This window comes from Sarcophilus harrisii, chromosome 5 (genome assembly GCF_902635505.1).
Source record: "Sarcophilus harrisii chromosome 5, mSarHar1.11, whole genome shotgun sequence".
Lineage (NCBI taxonomy): Eukaryota > Metazoa > Chordata > Mammalia > Dasyuromorphia > Dasyuridae > Sarcophilus > Sarcophilus harrisii.
The window spans coordinates 226,247,074-226,268,180 of record NC_045430.1 but is presented as its reverse complement, the minus strand read 5'-3'; the positions used below and the strand labels follow the sequence as shown (position 1 = coordinate 226,268,180).

Below are 21,107 nucleotides of genomic sequence, written 5' to 3'. Positions count from 1 at the left end.
TCCTCATACTTTCAAAATATTCTCAATTAATTCAATCACCACCTAACTTTCTCTTTTGTTTTTGGCTTTTTCTAGTATCTGTAGAGAATTTAAGTTCCTAGAGAGGAGCGTTTAATAGTAGTATGATTTTTAATTGAACTAGTAAAAGGAAAAGCCTGATTACTTACAAAAGCAAAACTTAAAAGAGACATATCTGATCATTAAACATGGAACCTTCTTCACATAAGTTGTTTTGGTGTGTGTATTTTGATATTTATCAGTTGTATCCAACTCTTTGGTGATCTTTTTTGCAAAGCATCTTTGCAAAGATACTGGAATGGTCTGCCAGTTTCTTATTTAGCTCATTTTACAAATGAGTAAATTGAGGCAAACAAGAGTTAAGTGACAGCTAGTATCTCAAACTGAATTTGAACTTGGGTCTTCCCGAGTCCAGACTTCCCACTCTATGCACTATGCCATGTAATTAATAATAAAAATATCATTAATAAAATGAAGCCTACTTGGTTGTCCCAAACTTCATTTCTAGAGGCAGAGATTAAGAGAATAGATCTGTTTTAGCATGACAGAAGAGAGGGCATATATAATGATATGAAATGTTAGAATAATGATTTGGTTATTTTGGGGGCAAATAGCTGGGAGGGGAAGTATTATGGTCATTACTGTGTTTAGGAATGAAATAGTTTTTTTTATTGAATGACTGGGAATAAACTTATGGTAGGGTAGACATAGTTCTAGGACCTGGAAAAAATCTTGTGATAATGAAACCAATTTTCCTCCACTTCCCGAAACTCTTATGAAACAGCCTTCTAGCAAGTTGCAGTCAAGACTTGTCCCTGCCCAGTTTCCCTTAAGGAGCAGAGGGACCCTCAGGTGGTGGTAGGAATGGGTTCTTTTCCAGATCCATTCTCTCCTTTCTGATAGTTGCCTTACTCCTTCTCCCTACTCTCACTCCAATGTATGTCCCACTTACAAAAGGATAAAATCAGGCCTACCTGCTGGGCCCAGTTCATAACTAGAAATTGTGTTGACAACCAGGAGTCTCTTTCCTCAAATCTCTTTCAATCTTACTTCCTATAGCCTGAAATGCTATTAACAATGAGGAAATAGTTTCATCCAAATGGCTTAAAATGGAAATACTCGATTAAGGTAACAGGCAGACTAAAACTCATTCACTTTACAGTAGAATCAATCAATAGATACAAATGATTTAAAATCTTTTCTCAATATCAGTTAGCATTTATTGCCTATCTATACATACAAAAAATGAAATAATTTCTATTCTCAAAGGGTTCATACTCTAGAGACGAGTACACATAAACAAAATAAAGAGAATAAATACCAATAAGTACAAGATAGTCAAATATAAATCAAAAATAAGTTGGGGAGGTAGCAGAAGGATGGTAAGAGGAAGTTTCTGAAGAGGGAAATAATGAAGAAAAAAAGTAATGAACTTGACAATATTGCCTTAGGTGTACCGTTGCCTTCAACTGTGCAGATAAATGAGCTGTCAGGAGGTATATTTTTGTTTTGCACATGTGTGAGGCTTAGGTAGAATGTTGCTGTTAGAACATAAGCTATAAGACATGTACTAAATAGTTTATTATTAATGTTTTAAAATAGTTAATTCTGAAAGGGCAACATACACAAATGAATCAATCACCTAGTTGCTTTTTAAGTTGCTTTCTACTCACATCAGTTCATTTTCTTTACTTTCAAATGGAATGCTCTTTAAAAATAAGGAAAAAAACAGCTTTTCAAGAGAAACCTGGAAATATTCAGGAAATTTTCCAAAAACAAATCAGTGTATGGCTTTTCTGAGGGAGAAGGATGCTATTATTCTCCTCATTGGAGAGAGGAAACTGAGGCAGAAGTTGCCCAGGGTCATCCATGACTCACTCTATCCACTGTTGTGAGAACTAGCGTGCTCTAAGTAAGAGAGCTCCTACCCTCAAGCTCACATTTGGATAGATGGATAAACACATATATAGGAGGCATCACTGAATGGATACTAGAGTCAGAAGGTGAAGTCTTGTCAAGGTAGAAAGGTCTGAGCGCAGAATAGGCAGACTGCAAAAATGAGTTAATTTGCTCCTTCAGGGAAAAGTGGGATAAGGGATGTGAGGATGTCTAGATGGTTAAGGAAATCTGGACGGGATGTGGAGTAGGGTTATTTAAGATACAGCTTTTACAATCATAGTCATGAAAATTAGTACAATGACACAAACTACCTATTAAACTTGAGAGTACATAGTTTGTCAGACAGTTAAAAAAAATCAAGTGCTATGAGATCCACAGGGGACTTTTTGGTGGAAGAGTAAAAACAGGGAGATTTTGAAGATTCAAAATGGCTTTTTTTTTTTTAAATAACTTTTTTATTGACAGAACCTATGCCAGGGTAATTTTTTTACAACATTATTCCTTGTACTCACTAAAATGGCTTTTAAAGGTAGAGTTGAAATTCAACAGACGGGAAGTAGGAAAGACCTTCCAGGCACCCAGATAATTAACTGGAGCAAAAGCAGAGGCAATTCTGGGGCAAGCAGATGGGTGAAATGTGAAAAGTACAGTGATTTCAAAAAAGGTCTTATGGTGGGAAGAGGAGAAAGTGAAGAACACTAGGGTTCAAACATGGAACCCAGGTGGGTTCTAAGGACAGAAACAGCCAAGTCAGAAAAGTGGAGTAGATCTAGGTAGAAAGATGATCGCTGACACGGTGAGGGGAAAGTGCTGACAGAATATGTGAACTGAGTCACCTAGTGGGTGGAACTCCACAAGGTGGGTCAGACCTGCAGGAGGCCTGGGTCCTGGCAAAATTAAGAAAAGCCCATCAATCACAGTCCAGGGATCCTAGAAGGTAAATTCGTCTGTGGCAGGGAACGTTTTTGTTTTAAATTTATAGTCTCTAGCCTTTAACATAGAGCAAGGTATATCATATGTGCCCAATGAGTGAATTTCAAAAGTGGCAGCAACATAAAGGATATGATGATGGAAAAAAGACCATTGAGTTAAGTGATTAGCAAGTCACTGGAAACCTTAGAGAATTCAGCTTTATTAGGGGAGTGGGGTTAGAAACCAGATTACAAGGAGCAGGGTGAGAAATTGGAGGCATCAATTGGCAGAAAATTTTTGCAAGAAGTTTAGCAATAAGGGGAAAGATGGGAGGATGGAATAGTAGTTCAAAGGAAAAGAAAAGGAAGAGTGCTTTTTTGTTTATTTCTTTTTGCACTGGGGAAATCCAAACATATCTGAAAGTGAATAAAAATAAAGTGTGAAAAGAAAACCAGAAAAAAAATTAAACAATAACACAGTAACATCAAACAACTTTTAACTCTGTTCAATCCAATGACCAACCACAAATCGGAGGACCATGACGAAGCATGCTATCCACTTTCCAATAGGTCAAGATGGAGAAAAGGCCATTTTTGGACATGGCCAATTTGGCGATTTATTTTACTAAACTATGTGTTTTTGTTACAAGGGTTCCCCCCCTTCCCCAAGTGTGATGTGGGAGAGGTTACTGAAGCACTTGCTTCTCCCCACCACTGCATATCAGGATTCAAAGAGTAACTCTTTAAAGTTGTGTAAATTTATTTATGTATTTAAATTAAAACTAGATGGAAATAAGAGACTTGCAGTTTCATGGATAACCTTTTGCTGTTATTGTCGCTCTAAAATATTAAAGAATATGGTCACTGGGCATTAGGTTCAGTCTCAAAAAAAGAGGAAAAACTAAATGAGATACTTTGCAGAAGCAAAATCCTGGAAGTAGCTGAAGAAAATGGCATTTACAACTAGAGGATTAGTCTTAGTGAAAATATCTTGTCTGTGATCATAGTGAAGGAAAAAAATTTTTGAGAAATGCAAGGAGGCAGCTGAGGGAGCTTACCTCCGATGGCCTCAATCTTCCCAGAAAAATGCAACAGCTAGGTCACCTGTGTTAATGGGGGGAGGAATGGGAGGGGTAAAAGATGGGTATGGATTGCTCAATATTCAACAGATCCATGAAAAGGTATACTCTTTATTTTATAAAGAAAAAATATTCAGAGAAGTGTAAATTATGTATCATTGGGTCACACTAGGTGCTAGACTAAGTGTGAACCCAAGATTTCCTGCCCTTAAATTCAGTACTTTTTCCATTATGGGATCTTAAATTGTCCTTCTAGAGTATCGTGCCCCCCCCCAACCTTTCTTTTCTTTTTTTTTTTTTTCAAATCAAGGCTGATTTGCTACAAAGCTGCTGCTCCTTCCCAGGGTTTTCTGCCCTGCTGTTTTGTCTGCTAGATCCTTATCACCTAGACTTTGGAACTGCCATGAATCTGCCCCCTCTTATACATGTTTCTAATAGAATGAACTCAGTGGTAAAGAACTGGACAGTTAGCAAGTTGAAATGCAAATCTGGTTTCAGGCATCAACTGTGGGACTCTGGGCAAGACACTTTAACCTGTTTATTTCAGTTTTCTTATCTGTAAAATGGGGATGATTGTTGTGAGAATTAAAACGGAATATTTGAAAAGTGCCTAGCGCATTGTAGGCACAGTATAAATATTAGCTATTAGTGTTTAGTATAGGAATTAGCACTTAAATGTTTTTCCATTACATTTCAAAAGTTGATCTAAGTAAAAGCCAAGCATTTTCTTTTGAAGAAAAATAATCATTGTACTTTTTAAAGTGAGAAACTATCCATAACTATTATGAACAGAAAACAAGTTCCTATAACTTACAAGGACTATTTTGTGGAAATTACAGACATTTATGTATTGTATAATTCATTATTAATAAAATCACAATTGTTACATGATATCTTGTATAACACCATATATGTAATAGCTTATATTTCAGGCAAAACATTCTGTGGTGAGTTCAATGGTTATCCTCATTTTACAGATGAGGGAACTACTAACTGAGGTCCAGAAGTTAATGATCAGCTTATGGTCATGCAGCAAATAAGTGTCAGAGGCTAAAGTGGAACTCATATTCTGGATTTCAAGTCTAAGAACATCTTTTGTAAGCTCCATAAGAGCAGAGAACTTTTTCATAGTAGTTGCCCAATAAATTCTTACTGATTGATTTTCTCGGCTTAGTTGGATTGGATAAAGTAGAAAAAGGTCTGAAATACAAAGTCTAAATGCAATCAACTAGAAAACAATAGTTTGTAAGAAGCTAAGATTTGCAACTCTTACAAAAGCAAAATATGGTAGTGACTTTTCAATTGGATCTCTATGCAGCTAGATGAATCACTGGACAGAGAAGAACACGAGTTCAAATCCATCTCAGACACTAAATAGTCTTAATTGGCTCAGTTTTCCCAACTGTGAAGTGAGGATTATGAAAGCATCTAGCACTCAGGCAAGCCTTAGACCGCCATACAAATCACACAGACATTAGCATTATTATTCCCTGGGTTTTTGCCAAGTCCCCATGCAAAATGTCCCTTTTTTATTTCATTTCGTCTCCCAGTACAGTATGTTCCAGTATCCCAAAACCTTCCACCCCGGACTTGCTTAACAGCATAGTTTTCAGATAAATTTTCCACATCAATGAAATAAAGAAAAAGGCAAAAAAAACCACCCCACCAATCCTGCTCCCCAACAAAGAACAGAAAATGCTCTCGCTTACTCTCAAAAAAAGCTCGGTACTGAGGGTTCGAAATACGATCTTAACACTACGAACGATTCACAAACAACTCCAAATTGGATTTTATTTTTTCTGCAAATACACATCTAAAAAAGGAGGGGAAATGAATGCAAGTAAGTACGACAAAGGGACCGGGGAAAGAGGAGGAGAGTGAAGCAGAGTTCTAAAGAGCAGAGCACGGGGAGGAAAGGCGGCTCCGGCAGGGTAGACGCCAGGCCCCGGGGCGAGCGACGCCCGACACCTCCCGAGGCCAGCCTCCAGCGGGCCTTCCCCTTCTTCCCTGCGCCCCATTTCCCGGCCTAGGCTTCCCTCCGCTAGCACCACGGCGGCCCCGGGCTTTTCGCCGAGATGGGAGGCTGGGACGGGGCTCTACCGTAAGCGGGGTGAGGAAGGGCTTCCCTTTCCCGGACAGAAATGCCCTCCCGGGCTTGGGCTGACCGAGGCCCGTCCCCCCGCCCCCCCGAAGCAGGCCCGCCCCCCCGCCCCCCCGAAGCAGGCCCGCTCCGGCCCGCTGGCCCGCGCCGACCCCAGGCACCCACCAGCCCCTTCTCCGGGAGCAGCCGCCTCCTCGGCGGAAGCCGGCGCCGAATTTCGGGCCGCACCACTTCCCCGGCGGCTTAGGCTTCCTTCGGGCCCACGCGGAACCCAGCCTGGGGCCTCACGAGCGCGCCGAGGAGGCAGGCGAAGCGGAGAGAAGGGAGGAGCGGAGGAGAAAGCAGGACGTACGCGGGCGGAGGGAGCGGCGGAACCGGAAGAAGCCGACGGATCGCGAAGAGGAAAGCGAGTTCTTAGAGGAAGAGGAAGGCCGGAGAAAGCCGAAGTGTCCCGAGATCTGCGTTCGGGAACGGGGAAGGGAGGGGAGACGCAGGAAGCGCTAGGGGGAGGAGGGGTTCGGCGGAAACTGCCGATGTTTCCCGAAGGCGGTGGCGTCCGAGTTGCCCGGATGTAGTTGGAGGAGCGGTAGCAGCGGCGGCGGCGGCACTAACAGCGGCGGCGGCGGCGGCGGCGGCGGCGGGAGGAGGAGGAGGCAGCGGCGACGGCGACGGCGGGGGGAGGAGGTGGAGGAGGAAGAGGAGGAGGAGGAGGAGGAGGAGGAGGTGGTGAAGGAGGAGGTGGAGGAGGAGGGGGCGGCGGAGGAGGAGCAGGAGGAGGAGAAGGCGGAGGAAGCCGTCGCTCTCCGCTGGGCCAAGCCGGTCGCGTCTTCTTTCTCCCCCCCTCCCCCCGGTTCGCCGCTGCCGCGGTGTAGTTGGCGCCGCTGTCCCCGCCGAGAGCGAGCGGGCGAGCGAGAGACGGACGGAGCGGGCGAGCGAGCGAGCGAGCGTGCGAGAGCGAGCGTGTGCGCGGTGCCGGGGGAGGGACATGGCCCGAGAGCGCCGGCGCCAGTAACGGAGCGGCGCTGAGACCCGCTGAGGGGGTGCTGGCCGCCGCCGCCGCCGCTGCCCGTCCGCCCGCCCGCCCGCCCGCCTCCCGCCTCCCGCGGCCCCTCTCCCCCCCTCCCCGACACACACACACAGGCCGGGCATTGATGGTAATGTATGCGAGGAAACAGCAGAGACTCAGTGATGGGTAAATTCTCTCTCTCTCTATGTCTATGTCTCTGGCCGGGCTGGGGCCGGGGCCGCGCCGGGGGCGGCGGGCGTGGGGGGGGGGATGTTCCTCCTTATCTAGCTCGGGCACAGCCGCCATTTTTGTTGTTAACCCCGATCCGGGCCGGCCTGCGCCGAGGCGGCGGGGGCGGCCGCGGGCCTGGCCGGGCCGCCGGGACCCCTCGGCGCCGCCGCCCCGCGCCCGTGCGGGTGGCCCGGGCCCGAGGGCGCCTCGCCTCGGGCTCCGGGCGGCCGGGGATCGGGGGCGGGGGGATTTTTTCTCCTCTCTCTCTGGGTGCTAATGTCGCTGTCTGTCTTCCTGTTTTTCAGCTGTCACGACCGGAGGGGGGACTCGCAGCCCTACCAGGTATCAGCCGAGTCCTAGGGGAGGGGACGGCCGGGGAAGGCGGAGGGGCCGGCGGGAGGAGGGAGGGACGGGCTGCTGCTACTCGAGCTTAGGCTTCAGCCGGCGGCGCAGGCCCTGCGGGGCAACGAACCCCAAAGCAGTCCCCCGGAACCCCGCCAAAGCCGGCCCGGGTTTCCCTTGAGGCCGGCCCCGGGCTGGGCCAGGGCGCCGGGAGCCTGGGCCGCTCCCAGGCTTGTGCTTGGGCTGAGAGGCCCGGGGCGCACGGCGACTTCCGAGGCGGCGGTGCTTTCGGTATCGGGGAGAGTGCGGCCGCCTGCTGAAGCGAGAGCAGCCCCACGAGAGTGGCTCTGTGGGAGAGCCCTCCGGACTGCTCCGGGCAGCCCCCGGGGGCATGACAGCTGTCAGAGGGCACCGGGGCTTGGGGAGAGAGCCGATCCCTGGGCAGGGGCCTTGGGGCCCCTGCCGGCTTCCTGTACCTCAAGCCGCGAACTCCTTGGGCCCCCTCGTAGGTAGTGCCGTGGAGTGCTTGTCGGAGGGGTGTCAGAGGACAGGCCGGTCCGGCCGCCCCTGGTGCGGTAGGACCTGGTGCATTCTCCCTTAGGAAGGCAATACTTTCTTAAAGTTACTCCTGCATCCCAGTTTCTCTTTAGAATTAGATATTTAGTAACTTAGGATCCCAGAGTTAGAAATGGGCTTTAGGTCATTTGTCCTAATTTTCCATTTTTGCATGTTTAAAGGTGGTGAAAGCTTCTTCCATTTAAAAATCTATTAGTGTCTGTTTTGATAGATAATGTAAAATTTTAGGGCAGAAATGGATGACCCAGTAGTCAGCTGTTGACTTCTTATGCTTTAGCACTTCTTGAAACTGTAATGACAACTAAAATATCCAAATAGTTTGGGGAATGTAGACAAGAGAGACCCACCATTGAACAGTTAAAAAAAAATGCTGAATTGGTATAATCCGGGGCTTTGGGTTCATATTCCAGTGTTGCTGCGAGTAATAACTCGTGTGGCAGCTGTAGGTCACTTCAACTATCCTGAACTTTTCCTCATTTGTAAAATGAAGTGTTGTCTCTATATAACCTTTGAGTCCCTTCTGGCTCTAACTCCTATGATGATATAAGGTCATTCTTCTTCTTACCTTGTTCTTTCCAAAAAAAGGTTTATTAAGGCATTATTGCCCCAAGACCTTTTCAAGCAGCTAATCTAAAATACTCTGTGGAATGATATGTGTGTGTATACACATATTTAGAATCATTGCTATTTAGAGACACATTGAACTATTGAATCATGTTTAACTGAAACTGGTTTGTTGAGTGAAGTCATGGAAGTTAGTGAAACAGATTTCATGTTGTTATAATTAAGGAGTTAAATTAAAAGTATGTTTTTCTTTGTATGATTTTTACAGGCTCTTAAATATTCATCAAAGAGTCACCCCAGTAGTGGCGATCACCGACATGAGAAGATGCGAGACACCACAGATCCTTCACCACCAAATAAAATGTTGCGACGATCTGATAGTCCTGAAAACAAATATAGTGACAGCACAGGTCACAGTAAAGCAAAAAGCGTGCATACTCACAGAGTTAGAGAGAGGGATGGTGGTAAGTAGTTTCACTTGCAAAACTTTTGTACTAATTAAAGTTTTTTCAATATGGTTGGTCAGATAATCAATTTATGAAGAAGAGAATAGAATTACTTTTTTCTTGGTGAACCCTGCCAATTTATCTCATCAGTGTTTTTGTTTTTGTTATAATATCTTGATCCCTTAATTTACCTGGAAGAAAAATGTACATTTAGAAATTGAAATCTATTAGATTCCCCAAGATGTTTCTTAATGACTATTAACAGTATCATTACTTGGGACATAAGAAGTTAGAAATTGACTTTTTGGTGTATATGGAAAAGAATTTTGGTTATTTTGAAGTCAGGAAAATATATAGAAACAGTCTTTTCAGAGCATAAATTAATTTGACTTAAGATTATTTGATTTTTTTAAAAAATATTGCCCATTTTGTATAAAAGCTTTCAAGTTCATATCTTTCTAATAACTTAAATCTTCAGAGGCAATCAAAAACTTAGATTCTTGATATCTGCAACAAATGTGAAAGATTTGTAACACTGAAAACATTTCCCATACTTATTTTCCACTTTCCTTATGACCCTGGAGATACTTTCATATTTTTTCCCTTATGGATATAAAATTTTTATGAAGTAATATTTCATATTATAATGAATGATCACATTCTCTATACTTGCATACCTGACCAAGTTTAAAAAGTGTTCAAGCTTAAATAATGTTGAACTTTTAATGCAGTATCCTATTTAAGAACTTTGCATCAGAGATTCTGCTTAGTTTAGATGGTTCTGTATATTTCTACTATTATCACTCAACTGAGCTATCAATTTCCAATCTTAGTTTTCTTAAAATTTCAGTTATAATACTCGAAGTACTTACTGAGTTCAGTTCTAATTTTTCCCTGTTATGAATAACTTGTTTTATTTAACCAAACATGTATAGGTCATAAAAGTTAATATTCTTAATGGTATAAAGAATGATAGGCGTAGTGTCTGGATCTGTGATTTTATTGTTATTTGAAACTAACTTTATCAGTGCTTATCCATTCCTATAAAATTTAGTGTCTTTAAGAAAGTTGCTTCAGGCATTGTTAGGGTCAGTGTATATCAGTTCTGGGACTTGAACCTAGATTTTTCCTGGTTCTGAGGTTTGCTCACCAACCATTGTGCTAAGCTACTGCATGGGATGATCTAGAAAATGGTCTCTTAATAATGGACCTGGTATGGCATAGGGCATCCCAGTTTTCTGAGTGTACCAATAAATTTTTTAAGAATTTGTTTTCTGCTTCTTGGTGGACCTGTGAATATATTAGTGGGGGTATACTTTCTGCTAACACAAGATGAAAATCTTTAATACTTTGTCGCTTTAATTGATTTCCCATCATGTTTTTCTCAAAAATCCCTCATAGCTATTTTCTCATTAGACTAGACTTTTTTTTTTTTTCTTATTTCTGGGATGTACCAGCATGTATGCAGGCTAATAACAACTATCACTTTCATAGGTGACTGGGCCAGTTACCTTTCTGGACGTGCATGATCTCTAAACAAAAATATGAGGGTGAGGGGAAATTTTGCCCTTCATATCCCTGCTTAATGGATAGTGAAAGAAATAAGAATTGGAATAGGCTAATGATTTGTGAATTGAGTAATCTGAGGTGTCCTGAGGGAAAGAGACAATTCCTTCTCTTCTCTTTATAATTATTCATTTTGAGATACATAGGATATTATCCTATTTTGGATACTCTTTATATAAGTGAAGAATTTATTTTAATTACTTGAAAAGTAGCTCTTTTTAAATAGTGGAGGAAAGAATTATGATAAAACTTTTTTTTAATGCAAAGACACCTTTTTAGTATTTTTTCCCCTCAATTGTCAAGGCAATTGTTAGCATTCATTTTTACAAAATTTTGAATTCCAAATTTTTCTCCTTTCCTCCTTATGAAAATGGTAGGCAATTTGACATAGGGTACACATGTATTATTGTGTAAAAATGTAAAAAAAAAAATTAGTCATAATTGGTGAAAAAACAAATCAAAAGGAAAAAAAACACACAAAAAAAGTGTGAAAAACATGTTTCTGTTTGCACTCAGAGTTCATCAGTTTTTTTATTTGGATGTAGACAGCATTTTCCTTTGTGAGTCCTTGTATTTGCCTTGCTGAAAAGAACTGAGTCATTTATAGCTGATCATCACACAATGTTTTGTATATTGTGTGCAGTGTTTTTCACAGTTCTGCTGGTTTCAGTTTGCATCAGTTCGTACAAGTCTTTTCTGGCTTTTCTGAAATTTACCTGTTCATTATTTCTTATTGAATAATTCCATTACATTCATATGCCACAACTTATTTAGCCATTCCCCAATTGATGTTTTCAATAGTTTGCCACCACAAAAAGACTGCTATAAATATTTCTGCACATTGGGGACCTTTCTTTTTTCTTTTTTTTTTTTTTTTAACCACTCTCTTTGAGATCTAATATAGATCTAATAATACAATTGTTGGATCAATCAATGGTTGCCCTCTGGGTATAGTTCCAAATTGTTCTCTAGGGTTGGTTGGATCAGTTCACAACTCCACCAACAAAACATTAGTGTCCCACTTTTTCCACTTTCTCTCCAACATTTATAAATCATTTCCCCTTTTTGTCATATCAGCCAATCTGATAGATATGAGAGTTGTCTTAATTTACATTTCTTTAATCAAAAGTAATTTAGGGCATTTCTTCATATGCCTATAGATAGCTTTGATTTCTTCATCTGAAAACTACCTGTTCATGTGCTTTTGACCATTTTATTATTTGGGAAATGGCTTGCATTCTTATAAATTTGAATCAATTATATACATTTGAGCAATGAGGCCTTTATAAGATAACTTGTTATAAAGATTATTTCCTAGCTTTCTGCTTTCCTTCAAATCTTAGTTGCAATGATTCTGTTTGTTCAAAAGCTTTTTATTTAAGTATAATCAGTTATTTTACATTTCATAATGCTCTCTTATCTTTTGTTTGGCTATGAATTCTTCCCTTCTCCATAAATCTGACAGGTACTGTTCCTTGCTCTTTTAGTTGGCTTATTGTATAACCCTTTATGTCTAAATTATGTACTCATTTTGACCTTATCTTGATATATGTTGTGATATGTTGGTTTGTACCTAGTTTGTGTCTTTTTGTTTGACAGTTTTTCCCAAAGTTTTTGTGAAATAGTGAGTTCTTAACCCAAAGGCCTGCACCTTGGAGTTTATCAAACACTAGATACTATGGTCAATAACTTGTGTCTTGGGTACCCAATCTATTCCACTGATCCCTCACTTTTACTTCTTGACCAGTTCCAGATAATTTTGATAATTACTGCTTTATAATATTATTTGAGATCTGTTATTGCTAGGCTATTTTCTGTTGTCTTTTTTTCCTTATTGATTCTTGACCTTTGTTTTTCTAGATGAATTTGCTTATTACTTTTTCTAGCTGTGTCAAATAACTTTTAGATTGATTGGTATGACACTGAATTAGTTGAGGCAGAATTATTACTTTTATTATATTGATTTGATCTACCCATGAGGAATCGGTATATTTCGATTTGTTTAGATCTGACTTTATTTGTGTGAAAAGTGTTTTGTATTTGTGTTCATATAGCTCCTGGGATTTCTGTTAGCAAATAGACTCCCAAGAATTTTATATTGTTCACAGTTATTTTAAATTGAATTTCTCTCTCTCTCTCTCTCTCTCTCTTTTTTTTTTTTTTTGCTGCTGCATTTTGTTGATCATGTAAAAAATGCTAATGATTTTTGTGGGTTTATTTTATCCTACAATTTTGCTAAAGTTGTTAATTATTTCAAATAGTTTTTTTGTTTGATTCTCTAGGTATAACATCATACCATTATATGATTTGCTAAGAGTGATCCTTAAATTTTTTTTTTCCTAGGGAATTAAATTAAAAGCCTAATAACATAAGTTATTTAAACTGACACTATTTTTCACTTTCTGGGTACACTCTAAATTCTCGGTCAAGAAGTTGATTGATCACAACCTTTAGAATTTCATCTTCCAGAAATTCCATTGGATATATAGTACTTAAAATGTTGGTATTTGGAAAGAAATTGGGTACTAATATCTTTGTCCTACTGATGATAGGATCTGTAGTTCTTTTTACTCTGAGTATTCAAGCCAAAAGTCCTTGCAATCTTTTCTATCTGATCCATTCAAAACCAGCTATAAAATTATGGTTAAAAAAAGATAGAGCCCTTATATTTTTAAAAATTCTTTTGATTTAGCTTTAGAGCATTAATACTGCCTTTAGTCTGTAGGTCTTTTCGTAAGTCCTTGGTGCTTGGGTGTTGTGGGCCCTTAGATTAATCAGTCCATCTTTTATCCTTAATGCTGCTATTTAATAAGATTTCTTTTTGGTCTTTAGAGACTATGTTTCCTTGCTGCTTGGGCCTCAGGTAGTTGTTCGTTATTGGCTTCTCATTTAAACTGGAGTTTTGCAGTTGTTTGTTTTAACAGCTTAATAGATGTGGTTCCTGGGAATCCTATTTTTCCCCACACCTACCTGTGATTTTAGGACCTGTTAATTAGGCTGCTCCTGTTCTTCATCAGGACATCTTGAATTATCAGTTTTCAAATCTCTTGGTGTTTCCCTTTCTCAGCCTTCCTATCTCTCTCTCTCTCTCTCTCTCCCTCTCTCTCTCTCCCTCTCTCTCTCTCTCTCTCTCTCTCTCTCTCTCTCTCTCTCTCTCTCTCTCTCTCTCTCCTATCCCAAAAAAGCACCCTTATGATCTCTACATATCTTTTTCCTCATTTCATTTGTATTTAATATATCTTCTCTCTATTTAGAATTCTTCTTCACAGACTCAAAGTACACATTGTATCCCTCTAACCATTTAAAGATACTTAAGAAAGGACATTTGCATTTTAATATAGAAAAGTACTTCCTGAAGTTCTCTACTAGTTTGAAGATGAGGGAAGAAGGCATTTTAACACTGGGAAAATTGCTAACATCCTTAACTAATTTCAGGTACAGATTTATTTCTTTATTGGAGTTATATATAAAAATTACCCTTAGGATTGAAAACAAGTTTTTGCAAGTCTGGAAATGACTCTTCATTATTTTTGGAGGTTGTGATTTTTATGACTGTCATAATTTACATTCAAATATAAGAACAAAACATTCTGCATTGAATAATGGTAAAATTCTTTAAATGAAGTGATTTTTGAATTACCTTTATTCGTTCCTCTATCATGCATAATAGAAAGTTCATTGTTTAATTCCATTTTTACAATTATTTTTTCCCCCATGAGTTAAAAATAATTTTTAAAAAAGTTGACTTTTGAAAAAATTTATCCTATTCTGTTATTCTATTAATGTCTGGAAACTTAAGATGTGCATTAACAACTTTTCAACAAATAATTGAGATAGAAAGTAAATGAAACAGATATGCTTCTAGTTTCTTACCTGATCTTTAAATTTCCAGGGAACTCAGAGAGATTATACTTGTGTTTTTGTGAAACCTATGCTACTTTTTAAAATTAGAATTCATGTTTGGGTCTGTCAGTAATGGATGCTTAATAATCATATTAACCCCAATTCTTTTAGGAGAACCATAGTCATGTTCCGTGGTTTAATAACCACCTGTGTAATAATAGTTGTAAATCACTACTACAGAGGTCACATAAAACAAGAATACATCTCTAAGATACTTTTATCATATACTTCAGTCATATGGCTTTTGTGGGTGATTCTGAGCTAGTCACTTAAATTGCCCAGGGGTTATTTCCTCAACTGTATACAATGAAGGACCTAGAGTAGAGGATCTTTGAGGGCTTTTCCAATTCTGGCATGTGTGATTTACATGAACATTTATTTATTGTATTACATATATAACTTAGAGTGCAGGTGATTTTTTTCACTTTTAGAATTTAATTTTACAATTTAATTTGCAATTTAATAAGAAAGTACTGAATATTAGGAGTTTTGAAGGAACCTTGTATAATAGTGCATTTGTAAAACATTACCGCAAAAATGTACAGCAAAATAAGAGGTCAAGTGAGGAAAGAAAATTGCACTGGATCTGCTTTGCCAACCAGGAATTTGTTACCTAAGGCTGGTCACTTGCCCTTTCTGGTCCTCACACACCTTAACTATAAAAAGGTGACCTAGTAGGTGATCTTTAAAGAACCCTTTTGTCCCCAAATCTATGATTTCAAGAAGGTCCATGCATATTTAGTTTGAAAAGTAACTTGTTATAAAATTTTTTTTTAACATTTTTCAGCTTTAATTGGACACGCCATAGTAAAGATTTTTTTAATTAGAAAGATTAAGGAGTTTTGTTTTAGCTCAGCCACTATTTAATAATCATAACTTATAATCAAAATTGTTTTCCTGAACATTGCCTAAATGTGAAGATGATCAACATGAATGATACACATTAAAATTGGTGATTTTTAAGATACATTGATTTGTTACTTTTTGCATTAGTACTTTAAAGGTTCCAGATAGCAATAGTACAAGTTTTCTCTCCATTGATTGCATATTGCATACTCTCCATACTGTAGATTAAATGATTGGACAAAGCACTAGCTATATACTAGAGACAGCTAGGTTTATGTAGGAGTTAGCAAGCTGGCTTTTTGTTGATGGAATGGTGGGCCTGGAGTCGGGAAGATCTGAGTTCAGATTCAACCTCAGACACTATGTGATCTCCTTCTTCCCCTATCTCTTTTTACCTTAATTATTGGAAAAGGAAATGACAAACCACTCCAATATACAAATTACCTTACTAAGCAATGGGGATAGAAATAAAAAAGTGAAGAAAGCCCATTCTCAAGTTCACCATAAGAACCTGTTTCTGTTGCAAGTCAGATAGAAAGCTCTTTGGGTCTTTGGGGTACATCAGCAAAATAGATAATAATATATTTTTTGCATATTATTTCCATTGACAAAACCATCTATCACTAATGTTGAGCTATTTGACAGTTGCCAAGGACTTTTGTAGCAAAACATTCACAGGTCTACTTGGCCTTGTTACAAAGCAGGGATTAGAGTATTTGGAGAAGTGAATCTCTACAGTAGTCGTTTCCACTAGCCATCAATTGGTGTTAGGGATGATAGGTCCCCCTTCAGAAACAAAGGTTGCTCTTGATGATGGCTGCAGGAGCAGGGTGGTTGGTTGTGAGGGAAGCAGTATAGTACTGCTTTTTTCAGGGCTTTGGGGCTCAGAGTCCTGAATTGTTTCTAGATAGACATTCTTTTTGTCTGAATGGAGTCAGTGGGTGAGTTGATGGTGAGGGTTTGACTCTTGGTGCATGCTGCCTCCTTTCTCTCTCACAGGGTGTCTTGCTGTTTTCAGCTAGGCTGGTTTTTGATGGGAATGGTGGACTTCCTTCCCTGTAGAGGCTATTTTGCTGAATGATGGTTGGGGCAGTGGGGGGGGGGGGGGGGTAGTTTAAATCAGGGCCAGTGTGGGAGGGGTAGTTTATCAGGGCCAGTGCTATTTCCCCGGACTGTTAAATTTACCAGAGTGGTACTTTATTTATATATATGGCCAAAAATAATTATCTGGTGATGAACCTTTAGTGATGAACCTACTTGAACCTATCTTTCCTGACTGTCCACTGATATAGGTTATTATTATGGCTAGTTAACATAGAGGTTTAGTGAAACCTGCCAAAACGTATGTTGTAAAATTGTTTTTCTTAGTGTTCATCATGATGAAGTATTGAAGTAGAATTTAGGGTTTGTTTAAATTCTGCAACTTTTTAGTTTCATTAAATTTGGTTGCATTTATTGTATGTTTATAGGATAGGAAGGAACCATGAGAAGCTGTCTAATTAATGTTCTCACCTTTAGGCATGAGTGAGATTTAAAAATTACATAAATAAGGAATCTTTATAAGTAACTTTAAAATAAGGACTTTTAAAAAAATGTTCTTGGTAGTGAAAATCCTTTTGGAGAATGGTATTAAGGGTAAGGAAGAAACAATAGGAAAATGTATTGAGGCAGATATACTTAGAAATGTTTTAGTATTATTAGGCATGTTGAATTTTATATTTGAATAAGCAGTTCTAAGATATAATAATGTTAGACCGTTGACTTTGTTTTAGGAAGCAAGTCAAAATAAAATAATTCATTTTTTGTGATCAGTTGACAGAATGTATGTAAAATGTATTGTAACGTAAAAGCACTAAATTAGGTTAATAATAGAGAATATGTGGTCTCTAGAGACACTTGTAAGTAGTAATGGATTGAAATACTGCTTTTCACCTTTGGGGACTGTTCCACATGAAAATCATTTATTTTTCTTGGAAAAGTTATTTTAATTAGAATTTTAAAGTCTCTGCCTTCAGGAGTGGATTAAAAAATTATTCAGAGTATATCAGACAGAAAGAATTATCAATTATCAAAATTATCAAAAGGGACTTTGTTTTTCCAGTCGTTATGAGTCTTCGTGAGACCCTTTGGGATTTTTTTGGTAAAGATATCGGAGTGGATTGCTATTTTCTTTTCTACTTCATTTGTACAGATGAGAAAAGTAAGGTAGATAAGGTTAGATGATTTGTCTAGGGCCACATAGCTAGTCTTGAGGCCAAATATGAACGTGGGAAGATGTCTTTTTGACTCAGGACCTGGTATTCTATCTATTATCGCACTTCTCCCTTATTTCATTAACTCCCCATGTGTCTTTTCATGTGTTACTTGCCCGTTTCCCCTGAAATTTGAATTAGGAAGTATGTTTGAATATCCAAATCATAAAAGTTAAATAAGAATATCAAAACCTTCTATTAATTACATTGAATTTGTGGAAGGCAGTTTTTTAAAAGTTCACATAAATGAGAAAAAAATAATATGGAAATAAGTTGAATAAGGCTGTTACAGCACAAGAAACCTGCATTCTATCCTAAATAAGTTTTTTAGCAGTTTACTTCTAGAGTGGTTTTATATTTCTAAAGTAATGTCAGTAATTTATTACTAGTTGTGCTTATTAATGATAAATACTTACTTAATCAAATGTTTTGTAGTATTAAGTATTAGGTAGAATTTATGTGACACTTTTTGTGATTATTTTTCATGAAGCTATTTGACAAGTATTTGATGTTGGGGCTATATGACTTTGTAAAGATTAATTAATGCACATAAAAGCTGAAGCTGTGTTAACATCAGTGGCAGCAGAATGGATTGAAAAATTCTGATTATGATTTCTGATCAAAATAAATCAGTGTAGAAAATCCGTACACATCATCAAAATTGGGTATTCAGATTGTTTCTATATATAGATGGACAGGTTGTTTAACTAAAAGTTATGCTTGGAGTAGTTACTAGAAACATTAAGCATCTCTGTGTGGCTCTTAACCTATTAGTATTCAGTAAGCTGAATAGGTTAATTGGAGAAAATTTCGGCTAATTGGTTCCTAGCACTGTGATTTGTGCACCTCCTCCCAATGCTTGCTTTTGGCTTTAATATAAGTCCATTGAACATAGATTTTTTACTAACTACTTGATAATGTGTTGATGAAGAGGCACTTGGTCTGTAGTAAATGAACCATAATTATTTTTAATTAGGCCTTTTATAAATACATGAATGAGTGAATATCTCTCTAGGTGTTCTGATAACTGTGTAGCTTTATATGTATAACTATTAATTTGGTACTTTTAATCATCAATAAAGAATGCTTTTTTTGGTAGTTTGGCAAGCCATATATTTAAAGATTTTAAAGCTATGAATTTCAAGTTCACAGCAACTTAATGAAATAGATTACTGGTACCTTTTCCATGCTGAAAAATATTGAGAGTTCTATGTAGAAATATATCTATATCTAGTATAAGAACTTTATCTCAACATAACAAAAAATTAAGAACAAAATTCTGTTATCCCTTTGAAATGAAATTCATTTACTTAGTAATGTGTGGTATATCAATTATCATTGGTATCAGTGATATCACTGATCGATTACAAGTTATACTTGTGCACTTTGAGATTGATGAAAATTTGGAGTTAGTTTTAAATTGAAAAATTATCTTGTTTATAGAAATTACTTTTGAAAACACCTGAAATTTTAGTAATGTTTTATGTCTTCTTGAGAGATAATGGGATAGTTCCATAATACCAAAAGAATTCTTAAATACTTTCTTTGAAATTAAAGCAAGAATACTACTTATATCCAGTGCTTTATAATTTGCAAAGTGTTATCACATACATTATTAACTTTTATATCCCTATAAGAACTATCTAGGATAGATAGAATTCTCATCTTGCACAAAGCTATGTATTCAATGACCATGGTAGTATTTAACATCCTTTTTTCCCTGGTCTTTCACCAAATGCTTTTTCCAAAATATGATTTGTATTTTCCCCTAAAAAAATTGAACTAAAAGAATATTGGAAAATTGGCACAATAAGACTTAATAACCTAAGGGTTATGAGAAAAACATTTTGCAACTCTACAAATGCTATATATTTAAAGCTATGTTTGCTGTTTGTACAGATATGTAAATGTATGCCTTCCATTATTGATGGTAGTACACTTAGCAGTTTACTTTTCATGCCTAGGAAGAGTATATCATTGAGTAAAATTTTACTTCTTGATAGTAATTTTTTTTTTTTTTTTTTTACTTCCAAATTCATTAGAACTTTCTACTTCATCAATCAACTGAAACTACTCTCACCATAGTTGCAAACGATCTCTTGATTGCCAAACCCAGTGCCTTTTCTTAGTCCTCATCCCTGGCCCCTTTAGTCTTTACCACGGTTGCTCTCCTCCCTTGATTTTTGGGACCACCCTCTCCTAGTTCTCTTCTGTCTGACTGCTGCTTCTCAGTCCCATTGCTGGATCTTCATCCAGCTCACACTCAGTCTAGAACCCCCTTTTCTTTCACTTGTTGATGTTATCAGCTCCTATGGATTCAGTTTTCATCTCTGTGCTGTGATTTTCCAAACTTCTTGTCTCCCTCACTTCTTTGCTGAGCTCCATTCTCATATCTCCCAACTGCCTATTAGCCACGTGAAACTGGATTCCTTTATAAAAAAAATCTTAGACTCAATATGTCTTAAGTCAGAACTCATTCTGTTTCCCCAATCCTTCAACCCCTTTCCCCTCCCATATTTTTCCCTTAACTATCCAGGGCACTCCTCCATCCTCCCAGACCTCTCAGCTCCCAGTGTCGATGTCATCCTCGATTGCTTACTTGTTTTCACCCCACTTTCATCCAGTCTGTGGCCAAGGTCTATGAAGTTTATCTATGAAACATCTTTTAAATATATTTCATTAACTCCTAATACTGCTTCCACCACTGCTTCCTTCCTCATGTTCTCAAACCTGTGTTCTTGGAGTTGCTGACTGGTTTGTCTGCTTGCCTCACAAGTCTCCCTCCATTCCAATTCGTTCTCTGGCTAATCCGACCATATTAGCATATTACCCCTCCATCCCACCTTAACTGTATGGTTCCCTGTTGCTTCAGAATCTAATCTAAAAATCTTCTGTTTGATGTTCAAAGCCCTTTTCAGTACCTCCTCTGCCCCTATCTTCTTCTGTCTTCTTTCACCCTAAACTCCCTCTATGGACTCTTGATACAGTGATACTGGACTGGGCATCTCACTGGCTGACCTCCTCACCTGGAAAGCCTTGCCTCCTAATGTCTTGCCTCCTGATTTCTTTCAGCTAAAATTTCATCTTGATTCTCAGCTAAAAACTCTTGTGTTACTGAAAACTTTTCCCAATCCCTCCTTAGTTATAGTGTTTTCACTCTATTGATTTATTTTGTATGTAGTATCTTTTATATATTTAGTTTGCATTTTGTCTTCCCTTTCGGATTATTGTTATTTTGAGGGGAGGGACTGTCTTTCACTTTGCTTTGTTTTCTTAGGACATAGTTCAGTGTCTGGCATATAGTAGGTATTTAACAATTGGATATGTTGCGCGAAAAGCTTTTAAATTGGAAAGATTAAAGAGTTTG

At 38.6% G+C, this 21,107-nt stretch overlaps 1 protein-coding gene across 5 annotated transcripts in view; it reads left to right on the top strand.

Moving 5' to 3' along the window:
* Positions 1 to 6,919: 6,919 nt before the first annotated feature.
* WAC (WW domain containing adaptor with coiled-coil) overlaps positions 6,920 to 21,107 on the top strand; it is a 114,901-nt gene continuing 100,713 nt past the window's right edge. The window contains exons 1-3 of one of the 5 annotated variants that reach the window (XR_004229776.1): positions 6,920 to 7,200; positions 7,551 to 7,587; positions 8,996 to 9,191. Coding sequence is in view for 2 of the 5 variants with exons in the window: in XM_031939796.1 (XP_031795656.1) it covers positions 7,160 to 7,200; positions 7,551 to 7,587; positions 8,996 to 9,191 (274 nt within the window). In the remaining 3 variants the exon portion in view is untranslated. The remainder of the gene's footprint in view (positions 7,201 to 7,550; positions 7,588 to 8,995; positions 9,192 to 21,107) is intronic. The other 4 variants (XR_004229775.1, XM_031939796.1, XR_004229774.1 and 1 more) reach the window with 4 other exon arrangements.